This window comes from Sciurus vulgaris, assembly GCF_902686455.1.
Source record: "Sciurus vulgaris genome assembly, chromosome: 12".
In the NCBI taxonomy this organism is placed as follows: domain Eukaryota; kingdom Metazoa; phylum Chordata; class Mammalia; order Rodentia; family Sciuridae; genus Sciurus; species Sciurus vulgaris.
The window spans coordinates 42,106,959-42,122,832 of NC_136473.1; the positions used below are offsets into that span (position 1 = coordinate 42,106,959).

The window sequence follows — 15,874 nt, forward strand, 5'->3', positions numbered from 1 at the left end:
AATTAATTTTAGGTTAAAAAAAGATTGTCTTTAACCTGGTCCATCTCTTTTTTATGATATTTTTATTTTATTTACTTCAATAGTTTTTATTTCCTGCTGGTTACTTTTATTTCCTGCATGATTACTTTTATAAACAGACAAGTTTAAAGATGCTATGATGGCTAATTTTATGTGTCAAATTGACTGAGCTAATGGTTAACTAGATAGCTAATAAAACAGAATTTCTATTTTAAAAAGAAATAAAAAAAAAATAAAGGCTCAAACCCAGAATGTCATGGTGGCACACACCTGTAATCTCAGTGAATAGTTAGGATCACTCCAAAGTAGGCTGGACTTAAGCTTATTTAAATTTGTGTTAAAAAGTTAGATTTTTCTTGTAAAGATTACTGTGCTCTCAAAATAAGCAAAGGATATAATACAAAATTAAGTAAAGGTTTGGGTAAATTATAAAAGGTATGTAAATTTGTAACAGGATTTTAAAATAAAGTAAAATTTGTAAGGGGTAACATGTGATTGACTTCATGAAATTTTGTGTCTTTGTGGAGGCAAAAGACATATTGTTGTTATTATGTATATTATGATTCATGGCTCAAAGCTGTTATGCAAACTGAATGTGTGTAATCTTGTTAATTTCACATTGTATTTTCCTTATAGAACTTTATAACTTTTGCCTGTTAGTGTTTTAAAGAAGTATTCCTTCTAACATTGCACAACCATAGTTAAGTTGAGATAATAAGCCATCACCTAGAATAAGATATAAGGGTGTCTTCCAGTATTAATATTAACTTCAGTTAAATGGAAGTAAATAACTATAAAATTATAGACAAACACTAAAGAAAGAAATTGAAGAAGACCTTAGAAGATGCAAACATCTCCCATTCTCTTTGATAGGCAGAATTAATATTGTCAAAATGGTCATACTACCAAAAGCATTATACAGATTTAATGCCATTCCTATTAAAATCTCAGTGACACTCCTCATAGAAATAGGAAAAGCAAACATGAAATTCATTTGAAAAAATAGGAGATCCAGAATATCCAAAGCAATCCTTAAACAAGAATAGTGAAGCAGGAGGCATCACAATACTGGAACTTAAACTATACTACAGGGCTATAGTAACAAAAAAGCATGGTATTGGCAACAAAACCAACACATAGACCAAGGATACAGAATAGAAGACACAGAGAAAAACCCACATAAATACAGTTATCCCATACTAGACCAAGGGGACAAAAACTTTCATTGGAGAAAAGATATCCTCTTCAACAAATGGTGCTGGGAAAATTGAAAATCCTCATGTAACAAAATGAAATTGAACCCTTATATCTCACCCTGCACAAAACTCAACTGAAAGTGGGGCAAAGACTTAAGCACTAGAACAGAGACCCCACAACTAATAGAAGAAAAAGTAGACCCAAATCTCCACCATGTTGGCTTAGGAACTGACTATCTTAAGAAGACTCCCAAAGCACAAGAAGTAAAATCAAGAATCAATAAATGGAATGGATTCAAATGGAAACACTTCTTCTCAGCAAAGAATCACAATCAACAATATGAAGAGAGGGCCTACAGAGTGGGAGAAAATCCTTTCCACATGCACCTCTGATAGAGCACTAATCTCCAGGATATATAAAGAACTCAAAACTCTCAACACCAAGAAAACAAATAACCCAATCAATAAATGGGCTAAGGAACTGAACAGACACTTCACAGAAGAAATACAACCAATCAGTAAATACATGAAACAATGATCAACATCTCTAGCAATTAGAGCAATGCAAATAAAAACTACTCTAAGATTTCATCTCCCTCCAGTCAGAATGGCAATGATCAAGAATACAAGCAACAATAAATGTTAGTGAGGATGTGGAGAAAAAGGTTCACTCATACATTGCTGGTGGGACTGCACATTGGTGCAACCGTTATGGAAAGCAGTATGGAGAGTCCTCAGAAAACTTGGAATGGAACTGCCATTTGACCCAGTTATCCCACTCCTTGGTTTATAGCCAAAGGACTTAAAATCAGCATATTATAGTGATGTAAACACATCAACGTATATAGCAGCTTGATTCATAATAGCTAAACTATGGAACCAACCTAGGTGCCCTTCAACAGTAGAATAGATAAAGACAATGTGGTATATAAATATATGGTGGTGTATATATATATATATATATATATATATATATATATATAATGGAATATTACTCAGCCTTAAAGAAGAATGAAATTATGGCATTTGTCAGTAAATGGATAGAACTGGAGAGAATCATGCAAAGCTAAATAATACAAACACAAAAAACCAAAGGTTGAATGTTTTTCTGATATGTGGATGCTAATTCACAATAAAGGGGGCAGTGCTAGGAATGAATAGAGGCACTTTGAATTAGGCAGAGGGGAATGAAGAGAGGGAGGGGAGGGGTTATGGTGGTAGGAAGAACAATACAATGAATCGGACATCATTACCTTGTATACATATATGATTACAGGACTGGTGTGATTCTACATCATGTACAACCAGAAGAATGAGAAGCTGTGCTCCATTTGTGTACAACATGCCAAAATGCATTCTACTGTCATGTATAATTTATTAGGAGGAATAAAAGAAAAAGAAAAAAATTGCTGGTGAAATTGACCTGCTGGATGTTGAAAACCCAAACTTGAAAATGAAAGGCAAGAAATTTAAAAGAACCAAAAAGAAAAACAGTAGTCAGTATTTTGACCATTTCCATCAGAGGTCAGCTAGAACCTAGGGAATAAGGAGATGGAGCCAACTCCAGTGAGTCAAATGACCTCCTGATCAGTGGGATGGAGAGGACCCTAGAGAAAAGGAACTCAATCATTGGACATTCTGCAAAGCTGAGGAACACTGAAGAGAGAATTGTCCCTGATGCCTCCAAGGGAAGCCGCATGTGGTCAGTAAGACGCTGACCCATCCTGGCAGATGGCACTACTAATACATGAGTCAAAATGTTTCTCACATGTTCCCAAAAGTGATCTCGGAGGAATCTCAGCTGACCCTATAAGGACCAAGTCAATTTAAGACCAGGTATGGCCTTAAATACCTGGTAGAAGAGGAGTATAAACAAAGCACAGTTTCTCACAGGCATTTAAAAGAAAAGATAATGGTTCTATTACTTGAGATGTACATTTGTGTCAGTCCTCCCAAAAGTAAGTAAAATTGGGAGGTTATAAAGAAAGGGTTTTTATACAGGAGTGTCTGATATACGAGTTTGTTCTCACTCCATTTGAGACCTATCTGTGATTTTCCTTCTTTGCTTTTTAATATTTTTCTGGTGTGATAATTATGAACTGCTGTTCAGACTCCCATTCTAGAATTTGCAATTAATCACATCCAGCCTGGCAACTTGATTTTCATTAAGACCTGGAAAGAAGACAAGCTAAGGATATTACCAAGTGCTCCTGATCACTCCAATGGCTATCTATGGGAACTGCTCCACAGGGAAGAACTCATTACCATGGGTGATGTCCACCTGAAAAAGCTAATATATCTAGAATGGATGGCAATACCAAGGAAAAACCAAATGGTTTAAAAAGAAAAAGGGGGAAATGTGTGAGAAATAAAACGTAGGTTGTACATTTTCAGAAAGTAGCATTCAGCATTAATTGGAACCAATTGTCTCCATTTTCATTAGAGTATTTCCCTTGCCCTCTCCAATTTTAAAATTAGGCAATTGCATGGATTGTACCCCTGACCTCCTCCAGTAAGGTTGAAGGGCAAAACTGCATTAGGAATACAAAAGGGTGAACTGCCTGCCCTGGCACACTTGCAAGCCAGTTTCCAGAAGAGCATGCCTTTCTAGCAGAAGTATAGTTTACCTTGCCCATGCACTTTTGAGCACATGTTTAATTTCTCATGGAACCACCTCATCAAAGAGCAAAGAAAACATGGAAGTTTGTGCAGATCAGCATGTTTCAGGAGCACAATGAAGCCCAACACCTTTCCTTAGGTCAGTCACCTGGTAGTGGCCCAGCCAGGCCTTACATCCAGGCTGTGTAACTCCAGAGCTCATGCTCTGCCTCCTGCTGCCTCTGCCTGGTACAGATGCATCCTGTGTTAACCATCTTCCTTTAATAGTCCTGAGGACAATATCCTGTCACTAAGGAGCCAAAAAGGAGATCCACCCAAAAGCAGAGAAAGCCCAAGCTGGGCTCCAGTCTCCTTAAGAAGATGCAGGCTCAAACTTGTTAGCAGAGCGTCATCAATTCCTCTGCAACTGAAGCCTACTGGACAGCTTCTTTTCTATTGAGCTCCAGGGATCCAAATGTGAAAAGATGGTACTCTAGACTCATTGGGGTTTGTGGAGAATGAAATACAGCAGTGTCTTGTTCCACAGAGTGATAAGAAGCAAGTTGGTGTGGACTTCCATGGAGAGGTCTAGAAAGCCAATGTATCATGGATTTTCCTGTTTTTGTTTGTTTGTTTGTTGTGGTACTGGGGATCAAACTCAGGGCCTTGTGCTTTCCAGGCAAGCACTCTACCAGCTGAGCTATCTCCCCAGCCCTATGGATTTTCAAGTGAACAGGGAGCAGTGTGTTGGACTCAAGTAAGATCAAGCAAAGATGGTCATTGTGAGCATGCCACTGGGCCCACTCCTCACCATGCATTGTTTCCTTAATGTCATTTGACACGTCTAAGAGAGGACATGATCTTGAGTGTCAGGAAAAGGGAGTGATATGCTGTTTTCCTAGAACCTAGGGTTTCATCACAATGAAAAAGATTTAGAAAACCCTACACATGACTGTATTCAGTCTAACCATTGTATCCATTGCTTCCTTCATCACAGTGTTTTTTGGTCTCCTGGGAGGACATGTATCAGACATGTGACCTGCAGGAATTTCAGTACCAGAAATCATGGTGGTCAGTAAAAATATACCAAATGTAGGTTTTAGTATTTAAAAACCATTTTGAATTGATATTGGATATATTTCATAGGTTTCAACATTTTGCTTTGGCTCTCTGACCAAAAGATTCCTTTCCTGCTACATCAGAGCAAATTTGAACTTCCATTCCCAACAAACTTGAGATTGGAAAGACACAAAAGTTTTTTACCAGACCTCAATCAAGTTTGATAACAGGGGACTCATAAGCAGCTTTTCAGAATCCCTAGAGAAGCAGAAATGATCTATGTTCATGGCATTTCACACTAGCTACTTGATATCATTCAAAGAGATTTCATTAAGTTTTTTTTTTTTAAAAATGAGCCAATGGGAATTTGGGACCAAGACTTATAACAGGAACCCTGCAAAATATGACCCCATATGAGATTCATTTGAAAACAATAAATTATAGTCTGATTATTCCCATGGTTTTGTTTTGTTTTATTTTATTTTTTCAACCAAAGAATGAAATTAACTGGTGAAGAATATTGGGTTTCCTGGCAGTAAGAAGAAATCAGGACAAGAATGTCCCAGAAATATCCAACTGCTGAATTTTGTTGTCAAAAATTGTTATAGGTGGACAGAGTGCTTTTCTTTTAATCATGTGTGGTAGATTCTTATTAGTCCTTGTAAGACCAAAGAATATTTGGTAGCATGTGACTATTTTGTAATTATTTGCGTTTGAGGAAGCACCCAAGTTGAGGTAAAATTTGTCAGGGCCAAGTATTTTCGAAAAAGAACACCTAACTCACTAATTGAGAAAAATATTTTACTAAGAGAAATTTATACTTACCAGGTTAGATAGCTTTTAATTAGATCATTTTGAAAGCCCAGCATCTCATCATAGCAAAGGAGCATGGAGTTGGCCAGCACTACCTGGAATTGCCATAGTGACAATCAAACCGTAGTGGAAACCCATGACTGGACCTTTTCACTCTGGCTTTCTTATCTTGTTGCCAGCCACCAATGGTACACCCTATGCAAAATGTGGTGACATATTGAGAGGTTCTCTGAGCCATTTCCTTGAAAGAACCTTTGTCTCCTTGTTCTATGTCCCTTTTAGCCCTCCTCCCCTTCACTAGGACCAGGGCTCAGTTAAGGCAACTGGCTGTGTGCTGCATCTTCTTAGGCAAGTCTTTTCTTGAAGAACTTGTCCATCAGCTCTCTGTTCCCCTTACTGTTTTCCAAGAATGGATGAAAACCTGTCGATTGTTGATGACTTCACAGTCTCCTGCTTTCACTGGTCTCATGTTGACAGTACTTTACATGTACTTAATATGATTTCAGAATGAATACAAAGTCAGTCTGTGTCCTTGGTCTACTATCTTGAAACTAAAATGTTCCTACGGATCTTAGAATCAGGTGTTTCCCTAGGAGAAAACCCACTTCAGCATTCACAGACATTAACATTCAGTTTTCCTTTCCTTAATTTAGGATGGGTAATATGAAATGCGGAAATCATCCCTACCCATGGAGTAGGTTTCAAAGATGAAAGAAGCAAACCACCCACACCAGGCTTTGTAAATATGAAGCATTATAAAAATCTTTTGCATTGTTTATTTATTCTTGCCACATCAGAGTTCACTCAAAGTTCTTTTGGGGATTGTTTTTATGAGAAAGTGCCTTTTGTTGGCTCATTGGAAAATAAGACTGTATGTTTCAGTAGCTAAAGGGAATGGCATTGCCTGGAAGGTCTGGGCGAAGCCATCCATACACGTTTCCTGACAACCGCTACTTTTCAACATTCTCAGAAGGCAAATGGACTCATGGATTCCTCCCTCCAGTGTCATGGAGGGCCTACTACCACCACCTGGATGTTTTACTACAGGTACTGGGAAGACATTTGAAATGTTTGCAATTCTTCAGTCTTCTTTTCTTTTGCCAGTTTCTTCTGTATATCTTCACAGAGCAGAAGTCACATATTTAAGTAAACCACGACTTTGAATCAGATACCGGGCTGGCCAACCATGTTCTTGTTCTCCCACACTCCCCTCTTCAACACTGAGAGGTCTCCTATTCAAAATTCAGTGTCACTTTCCACATCCCAAGAGATCCTGTTCAAAAGTCAATCAGAATCTAAGTGTCAGCTCTTCACTGGGGAGGAAGTGGAGGAACTAAAAATCTTCTGTGCTGTTTTGGTATCTTCTCTTCAGAGGGCAGTACGTCTGCCCGTTTAAAAGTGAAACCTCTACCTAGCATATGACACACTCCTTCTCTTCGTTTGTATATTCATGCAAAGTCTTTCATGAGAATGTTCACAACAGCCTCATCTTTAAGAACTGAAGAGCTGCTAGGCGAGGTGATGCAGGCCTGTCATCTCAGCCATTCCTGTGGCTCAGACAGGAGGATCACAAATTCAAAGCCAGCCTCAGCACTTAGGACCTGAGCAACATAGACACTGTTTCAAAATTTAAAGAAAAAAATAAAAATAATTAAAAATTAAAATAAATCCCTGGTAAAAACCAAAACCAAACATCAAAAACAACAACAACAATCCTGACGACTCTAATGCAGATATCCACCAAGCCTGGCTGAAAAAACTTACCATGGTAGTCCTGAACCATGGAAACCTACTTGGCCTAACAAAGGGCTTTTGACCCTCAAAATTGTGGCTTCCTCTCCAAATCTCTATGCTTGATATAAGGGTCCAGAGAGACCACATTCTATTACTCATTCACATACCTTTCCAAAATGTGACATATCTCTAGTGATGGAAAGCAGGTCACCTGCCTGGGGACATGGAGAGGTGGCATGGAGGAGGACTAGAAGGCATGGCACAGGAGGAGCACAGGAATCTTTTTCTGGTAAAAGGCAGGTCCACTTTCTTAACTGGGTAAAGGGTTTCAAGGGAATGTGCATTCACAAGACCTGAAATCATATTCTTTTAAGTATATGAAACTCATGGTTCATCCATTCTATTTTTTTAATTTTTATTTTTACAGACTGCATTTTGGGTTGCAAATGGGTTGCAACTTTTCATTTCTATGGTTGTACACAATGGAGGTTCACACCATTCATGTAATCATACATACACATAGGGCAATATGTTCTGTTTCAGTCTACTGTCTTTCCTTCCCCACCCCCTCCTGCCCTATTTTCTTCTACACCATCCAAAGTTGCTCCATTCTTCTCTTGCCCCCCACCCTACCACCCACCCTGTTATGTACCATCATCCATTTATCAGAAACATTTGGTCTTTTTTTTGGGGGGAGCTTATTTCACTTAGTATGATATTCTCCAGCTCCATCCATTTACAAGCAAATGCCATAATTTCATTCGTCTTTTGTGGCTGAGTAATATTCCTTTGTGTATATGTACCACATTTTCCTTATCCATTCATCTGCTGAAGGGCACCTAGGGGTTGGGTCCATAGCTTAGCTATTGTGAATTGCACATGTTACTTCTTTCACCACCATCTAGTCAAAGAGCAAAGAAGCCTCAGGAACTGAGACACATGAGCTAGAAACAACAGGAGTTTATGACCATCATCAGGAAAAGAGGAAGGTCATTTAGGTATTTTGGTAGGGAGAAAGGAACTAGCAATGGGCAACTAAGTCACATCCAAGACCAGAGGAAATGGTTCAGAGTTCAGATCACTCAAGCATGGAGGAGGGTGTCAAACAGTGTCCATGAGGATGTCTGCTGCCATACACTACAGAGTGCTTTAGATCCAGTGTGGTCTAAATAGGCTCTAGTTTGGGGCCCAGGGCCAATGGTGCAGGCCAAACTCAAGGTTCCTCCCACTCCTGGGGGCCACAGGACCCAAGAAGGCCTCAGGCTGGGAGTGATGCTGTCAGAGAGTGAAGCACCATCCACACAGCATTTCCACCCAGTGCCAAAAACCTAGCCACTCTTGGTGGCTGTGCCCAGGTGCACAGCAGCTGGATTCTGGGAAAAGTATGGCTGGCCATTGATTGGCATGCCACATAGTACCTGGGGTAATGTCATACCGCCAAGTCCTGTTTGCCTTTTGCTACCCAATTCACCACTTTAACTATGGCAAAGTTTGAACCCATAGACTGTGCTGGAGTTCCAAGATTGCCCAAAGAGATACAATTGTGCTGTCGCTGCTCATGTGGGGCCCAAGCTATGGACTGAGGGGTGGATCCTGTCCTGCTTGGATGGTGGAGATGTGTGCTTTGTCTTTGCACCCACTGTGCATGCCAACTGGTGGAGACAGGACTGAGGCAATGCTGCTAATGGGAGAGAGCTTCCCAGAACCAGGAAACACCCTGAAATGTGGACCCAGGGGTTGTTGTGGATAAGAAGAGACTAGAAGTTGATGGGCTTGGAAGGAGGGGTGGTATCCATAGCAGGGTTGGTGGCAGGCTTGGAAGATGATGGTGCAGAGACTTTGCCTGCTAGCAAGGAGGCCAACACAGCATTCATGATCAGGAACATGAGAAGCCCCGGGCATTGCAGAGAGGCTCTTCCTTGTTGCCCATGGAAGTTCCCAGAAGCAGAGTTGAGTGGTTCCTCAGACAGAGGGATGGTGAAAATTGTCATGGATGGGGCAGAAGAACCTAGTTGTAGGTGGGTTGGTGAAGACTGGTCCCTTTGCTATAATCTGTGCTGCCTAGGATAGTGCACCTGAGGGAAAGGGCAGCAACTTCCTGTGGACTGGGGGAAAATCTGAATATCACCACCTTAGAAGGCAGAGTAGTGCCCCTGGCAGTGACCTTGGGCTCCATAGTTGGCTGCCAGATTAGGAGCACAGATTCATTGGCTCTGGTGGTTGGAGAGAACCTCAGGTTTAGAAGTGTCAATGCTCATGGGGTGGCTGGTGGAAGATTTACTAGAGAAGGAGTGGGAGAGGGAAGAAGAGCAGGAGGAGGAGGAGGATCTACACAAGGGGGGTTGGGGTTCCATTCTGCAGGGCATAGGCTTGAGGGAAAAGGGCTCAGACAGGAGGTGTGGGCAGGTGGGAAGGGGAGGTGCTGAAGCTCTTGCCACATGAGTAGGGTGTTGACTCCCTGGTGAGGATCGCCACGTTGTGAGTAAAAAGAGAAAGAGGGCTAGTGGGAGGAGGCAAAGGAAGACATCTCTCATCACTACTAGGTGTGTGGGAAAGAAGACAGACAGGAGTAGGGCCCAGCCACCTGGTCTGCAAATTCAGAAGTGGCAGGAACAGCTGGCATTTGGAAAGTTTCATGGGGTGGGATAGCAGGTGCGGAAGAAGGGACAGGCTCAACTGTGGTGCAGGTTGCCACCTTCTTCACTGTACCCTCTGAGGTACAGTGTCATGGTGTCATCTTCCAAGCTGCTGCTCTTCTTTGAACCCAAGTCTTCTTTTGCAGGATGATGAAGTCTTAGCCCAGAGAACCAAGAGGGTACTTAGGAGGGAAGGCAGATTCCTCTGTAATGGCAGTCAGAGCAGCAGGGCCATTGGCATGGGCCTCCTTCTCTTGTGGGGTCTCCAACTACAGCTATGTGTGGAGCTCAGCTCCCAGATGGAACTAAAGGCGGCTGTTCACACTGCACCTTGTTGCCTGACCTCTGGGAGAGCTGGGCAGATGGTGTTCTTTCAGCCCTTTCTTGGCCCCTTCTCTGGCAGCACAGGGCTGCTCAGGGGTGGCTCCTGGAGCACTCTGCCACCTCTTCAGGCTGCTCCAGGGTGGCATTCCCTTAGACAAATCTGTTCTTAAGGATTTTATCCATCAGCTTTCTGTTCCCTGTACTATTTTCCAAGAATGGATGGAAACCTGTCAGGGGTTGATGACTTCCACAATCTCCTGTTTTCCCCAGTCTATTCATTTTGGTAGGACTGTGCATTTATTGCAGTATCATGTCACCCAGTCCCAAAAATCCAAAGGTCAAATGTTCTCTCTCATGTGCAGATGCTAACACACAATGGTGGGTGGGAGGAAGAATAGAAGTGCATTGTGAAAGGGAAGGGAGGGAGGGAGGTTGGGAATAGGAAAGATGGTAGGATGAATTGGACATAATTTCTCCTATGTTCACATATGAATACATGACCAGTGTGACTCCACATCATGTACAATCACAAGAATGGGAATTGGAATGAGTTCTTTTTGAAGGTCTTGTAGAACTCGGCTGAGAATCCGTCTGGTCCTGGGCTTTTCTTGGATGGTAGATTTTTTTTTCATTATTTAGAGAATATTTTATTAGTTTCTGTAATCAAACCCACATAGATAAGACCTTACATATTTAATACAGTGCGTTACCCCTGTACAAATGGAAAAAAATTAAGTTTAACGTTTCTAGACCAATATGGCTGTTAATTTCTGTACAATGCCAACTCACACGGTAAACTGGGATACTTTTTCCAAAGTTGACAGCACAGCTAAAGTTTCCAAAAATTCAAATTATATATATATGTATATATATATTTTTATATTTATATAAAAAGACCAATAATAGCAGTATGTTATGCATCAATAGCAGCAACAGCTTTTCCAGGTTCTGCAGTCATCTGAACAAAATTTTAGAGACATCCAGCACACTCCATTAAAAAAAGGGGCTGGGGCTGGCGGGGGGGGGGGGGAGGTGGCGGTGGTGGTAAAAAAAAAAAAAACAAAACAAAACCCGAGAAAACAGCAAAATTCTGTTACTGTTGTGATACCTGGCACCATTTTTTTTTATTAGCTTCTCAATCATCATCTGAAAAGAAAACATTCTAGAGTAACGTCATTAAAAACAGCTCTGATAAAGCATGGTCACTACTACGTATCATAAAGCAGGTACAAGAGGTTTTACATTCACAGAGTATGATACAGTACTGTCCTACATCTATAATACTAGAGGATACAATTAAAAAGGCAATTATTTGAGACTTGATTCTACTTTTCCAGCAGAGGGCCCAAAGGATGGCATGACACAGCTCTGTAAAGAAATGTACTTCCTTAGGATTTCCTTTCATTGGCGGCACAGTTCCAAGTACTCACTCTCTTCATGAATATCAGCTAAAAACTGTTATATATATATATATATAAATATATAAAGAGGCCAGGAAAAAAAAACAAAAAACAAAAAGCAAAACAAAACCATTGGATTCATACACAGGTGACCAAGTGGAGGCAAGCAAGACTCAACCTAACCAGCATTTTGCCAAATCTGTCCTGTTTGAATGGTGAGCTCTCCATGGAAGAAAGGAGAGGCCAAGCAGCGCTCTGAAGCCCCAGACCACAATCAAAACACAGCATCATTTCAACAGAGGCAGCTGCCAAACACTGCTCATTCGGATACGCTCCAGGATGCTAGTGTCAATATTTAATCATCTGCTCACTCATTCAGGAACAAGGGCAGATCAGTTACTACTGTACTTTGATTGTGTTCAACTCAATCATCATGTTACAAAAATAGCAAGCTGCCATAATAAAAAATAAGGCTCCTCTCTCCAGCACCAGTTACCTTCAGCTCTTCACCTCCAAGCCTGCAAACGCCATAACCGTACCCAACGAACACAAGGGAGCAAAGAAACCACATGAGATCTACTGGCTGGGTTTGCCACACTGTTCAGGCTGAGCTATTCCTCTGTGGTGTTATTCTCTCCTATTTCTGATGTTTCATCTAACCGTAAAGATTTTTAGTTCTAAATTATATGCACTTAAGGAATATGTGCACATATTCATATATAGATTCTGATTGAAGATGCACGGACATCAACTGAGCCAAAGTTATACAGTAGGTGCAAGCTTGCAAAGCCTGGTTGTAACTGGTGCAGCAGCTGGGTGTCAGAGCAAATCACTCTTATGTCCTTGTGCATCTCCAAGCTCTAGACAGGATCACGTCCCAGACCATTTTAACCTGGTGGCTACTGGCATTATCTGACTTCATTCTGTTTCCCCTCCCCCCTCCCTCAACACATTACTATGTATACCTTTCTAGTGTGGCTTACCAACAAATCAGCTGAACTTGAATTTTCTTTAATTAGAGCAGGTATGCTTTTGATGGTAGGGAAAAAAAGAGGAGAGAAAGCATTTGAAACTGTCCAGTTCACATCAGTTATCAGTCTGCTTGATCCTGGGAGCTGGTGGAAGGTGTCAATGTGGCTGGGAACATCAACCTTGGCATGCATGAATGTCAAGTCAGGTAGGCTGGCGATCACCTTGATAGCTTCTTCACTCAAGTGCTCTTCTCTTTTTGGTTTCCTGGTAGATGTGCTTGTCTTCTCTACTGTGGACATGAGTCTTGCAAACGCATCAGTCACTTTGAGGCTTGAGGTGGAGATTTCCAGCTTAGAAGTTGTTAATTCATACAACTCTGGATCCACACCTGGAATTATTCAGATGTACATGTGTTCATCTCTGGTGTCAAGGTGGTTGTTTGACCAATGGAAGCGATTTTTTCTGCAGCAGAGAGTGGTTTCAATGGTTCCTTGGTGGGCTCTAACATGCCCAATCCTGCTGCATACATGGGCACTATAACAGGCTGCTTCTTATTGCCCGTGAAGAGAATGTTTTGGGTGTCTATTCCCAAGGAGCACAAAAGCTTCTTGTTGCTATGGGAGCCGCCCCACTGATATCTCAAGCCATGTGCATCATGGATATCCTGTAGTTCAGTCCACACATCCAGCAGTTCTCCGCTTTCAGCTAAGGCCTCTCTCGTTTTTATTGGCAAGGTGCTTGTTTCCAGCAAGTGCTTCAGGGATATAACATTCTCTTCAGCATTAGGGACAAATATGGAAGGAAAACATGCTTCAAAAATTCGTTCCAGGCAGTTTAGTAAAGTTGTCTGAATGGAAGTGGCTGATTCCTGTAAATGGCCACTAGCAACTGCTCCTTTGGAAGTTGCTGAAGGGATACTGTGTATCTTGGGGGTTCCTGGAGTATCGACATTTTCATCTGTCCTATGTGACTGCCAGACTTTCTTTTGATGATAAGCTTCAGCAGCCTGCTGATCTCCAAAAGCAGCCCAGGAACAACCATCTTTTTGTTCATCCCCAAAAGCATTCCAATCTACAACTTGGCTAGGACCAGCTGAACTGAAGTCCGCAAAGTCATCAGAGTCTTGAAAAGCACTGCAGTCATCTTGAATATTTGGCACTGAATCAAAATCTCCAAACTCACTATCTTGCCCATTTTCCAGTTTTGAAACAGGTTCAGTGCCTGTTCCACTAGACTTTCTTGCCAACTGACATTCCTCTGATAAACTATCAGAAGTCTGTTTCATGTCTGAATCAGTAAATATCACTTCCTCCAGGCAAGAAACAGCATTTGTATCCCCAAATTCTCCAAAGTCATCACCCGGTTCACTAGAATATGGAAAGTGCTCTGAGGAACCTTCAAAAGTGACATCACTCATTGAATCTTGAGTACCAGTGATGAAAGGTGGAGTGGTGCCACTGGCTGTGCCAAAGTCACCAAAATCATCCTCATTGGTATCATTGCAAGTCATAAATTCATTACTACTATCACCATTTTTTACACTTATGGAATCATCCAAAACATTCTCTTCTGTAGGACCAATGTTTGGGTTTTGGGAATTAGTAAACTTTCTACTTTCTTCTTTGGAAGAACCAACTTCATCAGCATCAAAAGTTTTAATAGAATCCATGCATAGGTCAGCATATTTCGAAGTAACTAAATGTAGTTTTTCCTCAGTTTTACATTGTTCTCTCCTAATGGCTTCTGAATTATCAGCTGAATCTACCAAACTCCAAACTTTTGACTGATTGCTTGAATTTAAAAAATCATCCTGTTGTAGCATTGCAAGGCCTTGTTTTTCAACACTGAAACTTCTGTTAGTTGCTATGCTTATTTCTGAAACACACACCTGATCCTTGCCATCAGTGTCTCCTTTATCATCAAAACTTTTAAGCAAAGACACTTCTTTTACAGAATTCAGTTCACTGACTCTGTTAATTTTGTTGTTTTCCTGAATGGTTAGAGCATCTCTCTCATTTAAAACTGCACATCTTATTTCTTCTAGTTGTATCCTTTCCTTTTTGGAAAATGTGGCAAAATCTGCAAATTCTTCGGCAGGACTAGGTGCAAAGTCTAAATTATACTCAGTGCTATGAGTGCTCAAAGGCTTTCGTCCCTTTGAATCAGCTACATTGTCTAGATCATCTGTTCCCTGAGGATTTAGTTTCCAACCCTGCAAACCCATTTGTTAGAATCGCCAGACAAGGAGGCTTTTCACCATTGCAGTTCTCTAACTGCTTGTTTTGATGAGCAATGTTCATGTCAGTTCTAAAATCTCCTGGAGAGAAACTTTCAGGTGTTTCAACATTCTGTCTCTGCTCTATTACTTTGTTTAAATCTCCTGGACCTTCCATGCCATCAGTAGAAGTATCTAAAGTTTTAGATGAAATAATTTCTTTGCTGGTGGTACAAAGTAAAACATCAGACTGACCTTTCACAGGAGTAGAAAGTTCAGCAGTGATGTCCTTATCATTACCATTTTGAATGGACTTAAAGCTTGTAAGGCTATCTACGTTTTCTGAGAAATCATAAATTGGCATAAAATGGTTTGAAGATACAAACTCTTCCTTGGGACGAGTATAATCTGGTGTATCAAAATCAACAAACCCTATGCCAGAAGGGCTGACTTCTGAAAATCCACCGAATTCTCCAAATTCATCATCATCATCATCCTCTGCTCCATTGTCTAGAGGTGGTGGGGATGAAGAGTACATTCGAATGATGTCTGGCTCCATTGTTCAGTTGCTTTCTAATTAATTTATACCTGGCTCGTCTGGGGCCTCCGAGATGGGCATGGCTCAGGGGCCCGGGGAGGAACTGACTCCCCGGGGAAGGACCGGCTATTCGGAGCTGGTGAGAGCGGAAGGCAGGCTGCTCCCAGCCCTGTCAGTGCAGCAGCGCCATGGACGCCCACCCGGAGTTTCAGCGCTGCCGCGGGACCCCCATCCCACTACCCTCCGCCCTCTTCCGCCGCCGCTGCCTCCTCCGATGGTAGATTTTTAATGGCTTCTTCTATTTCATTGCTTCATATTTATCTGTTTAAATTGTGTATGTCCTCCTGGTTCAGTTTGGGAGGAGCATAAGT

General features: G+C 41.4%; 2 protein-coding genes across 16 annotated transcripts in view; one reads left to right on the top strand and one right to left on the bottom strand.

Annotated features, from left to right (window-relative positions):
- ARHGAP12 (Rho GTPase activating protein 12) overlaps nt 1-15,874 on the top strand; it is a 437,561-nt gene that overhangs the window by 139,248 nt on the left and 282,439 nt on the right. The window lies entirely within an intron of this gene.
- Nucleotides 12,749-15,753, bottom strand: LOC306642307 (aftiphilin-like). The gene is given in 4 exon segments (XM_079107963.1): nt 12,749-12,929; nt 12,931-13,145; nt 13,148-14,951; nt 14,953-15,753. Coding segments are annotated over 4 exon segments (2,649 nt in total). The 5' UTR covers nt 15,525-15,753; the 3' UTR covers nt 12,749-12,871.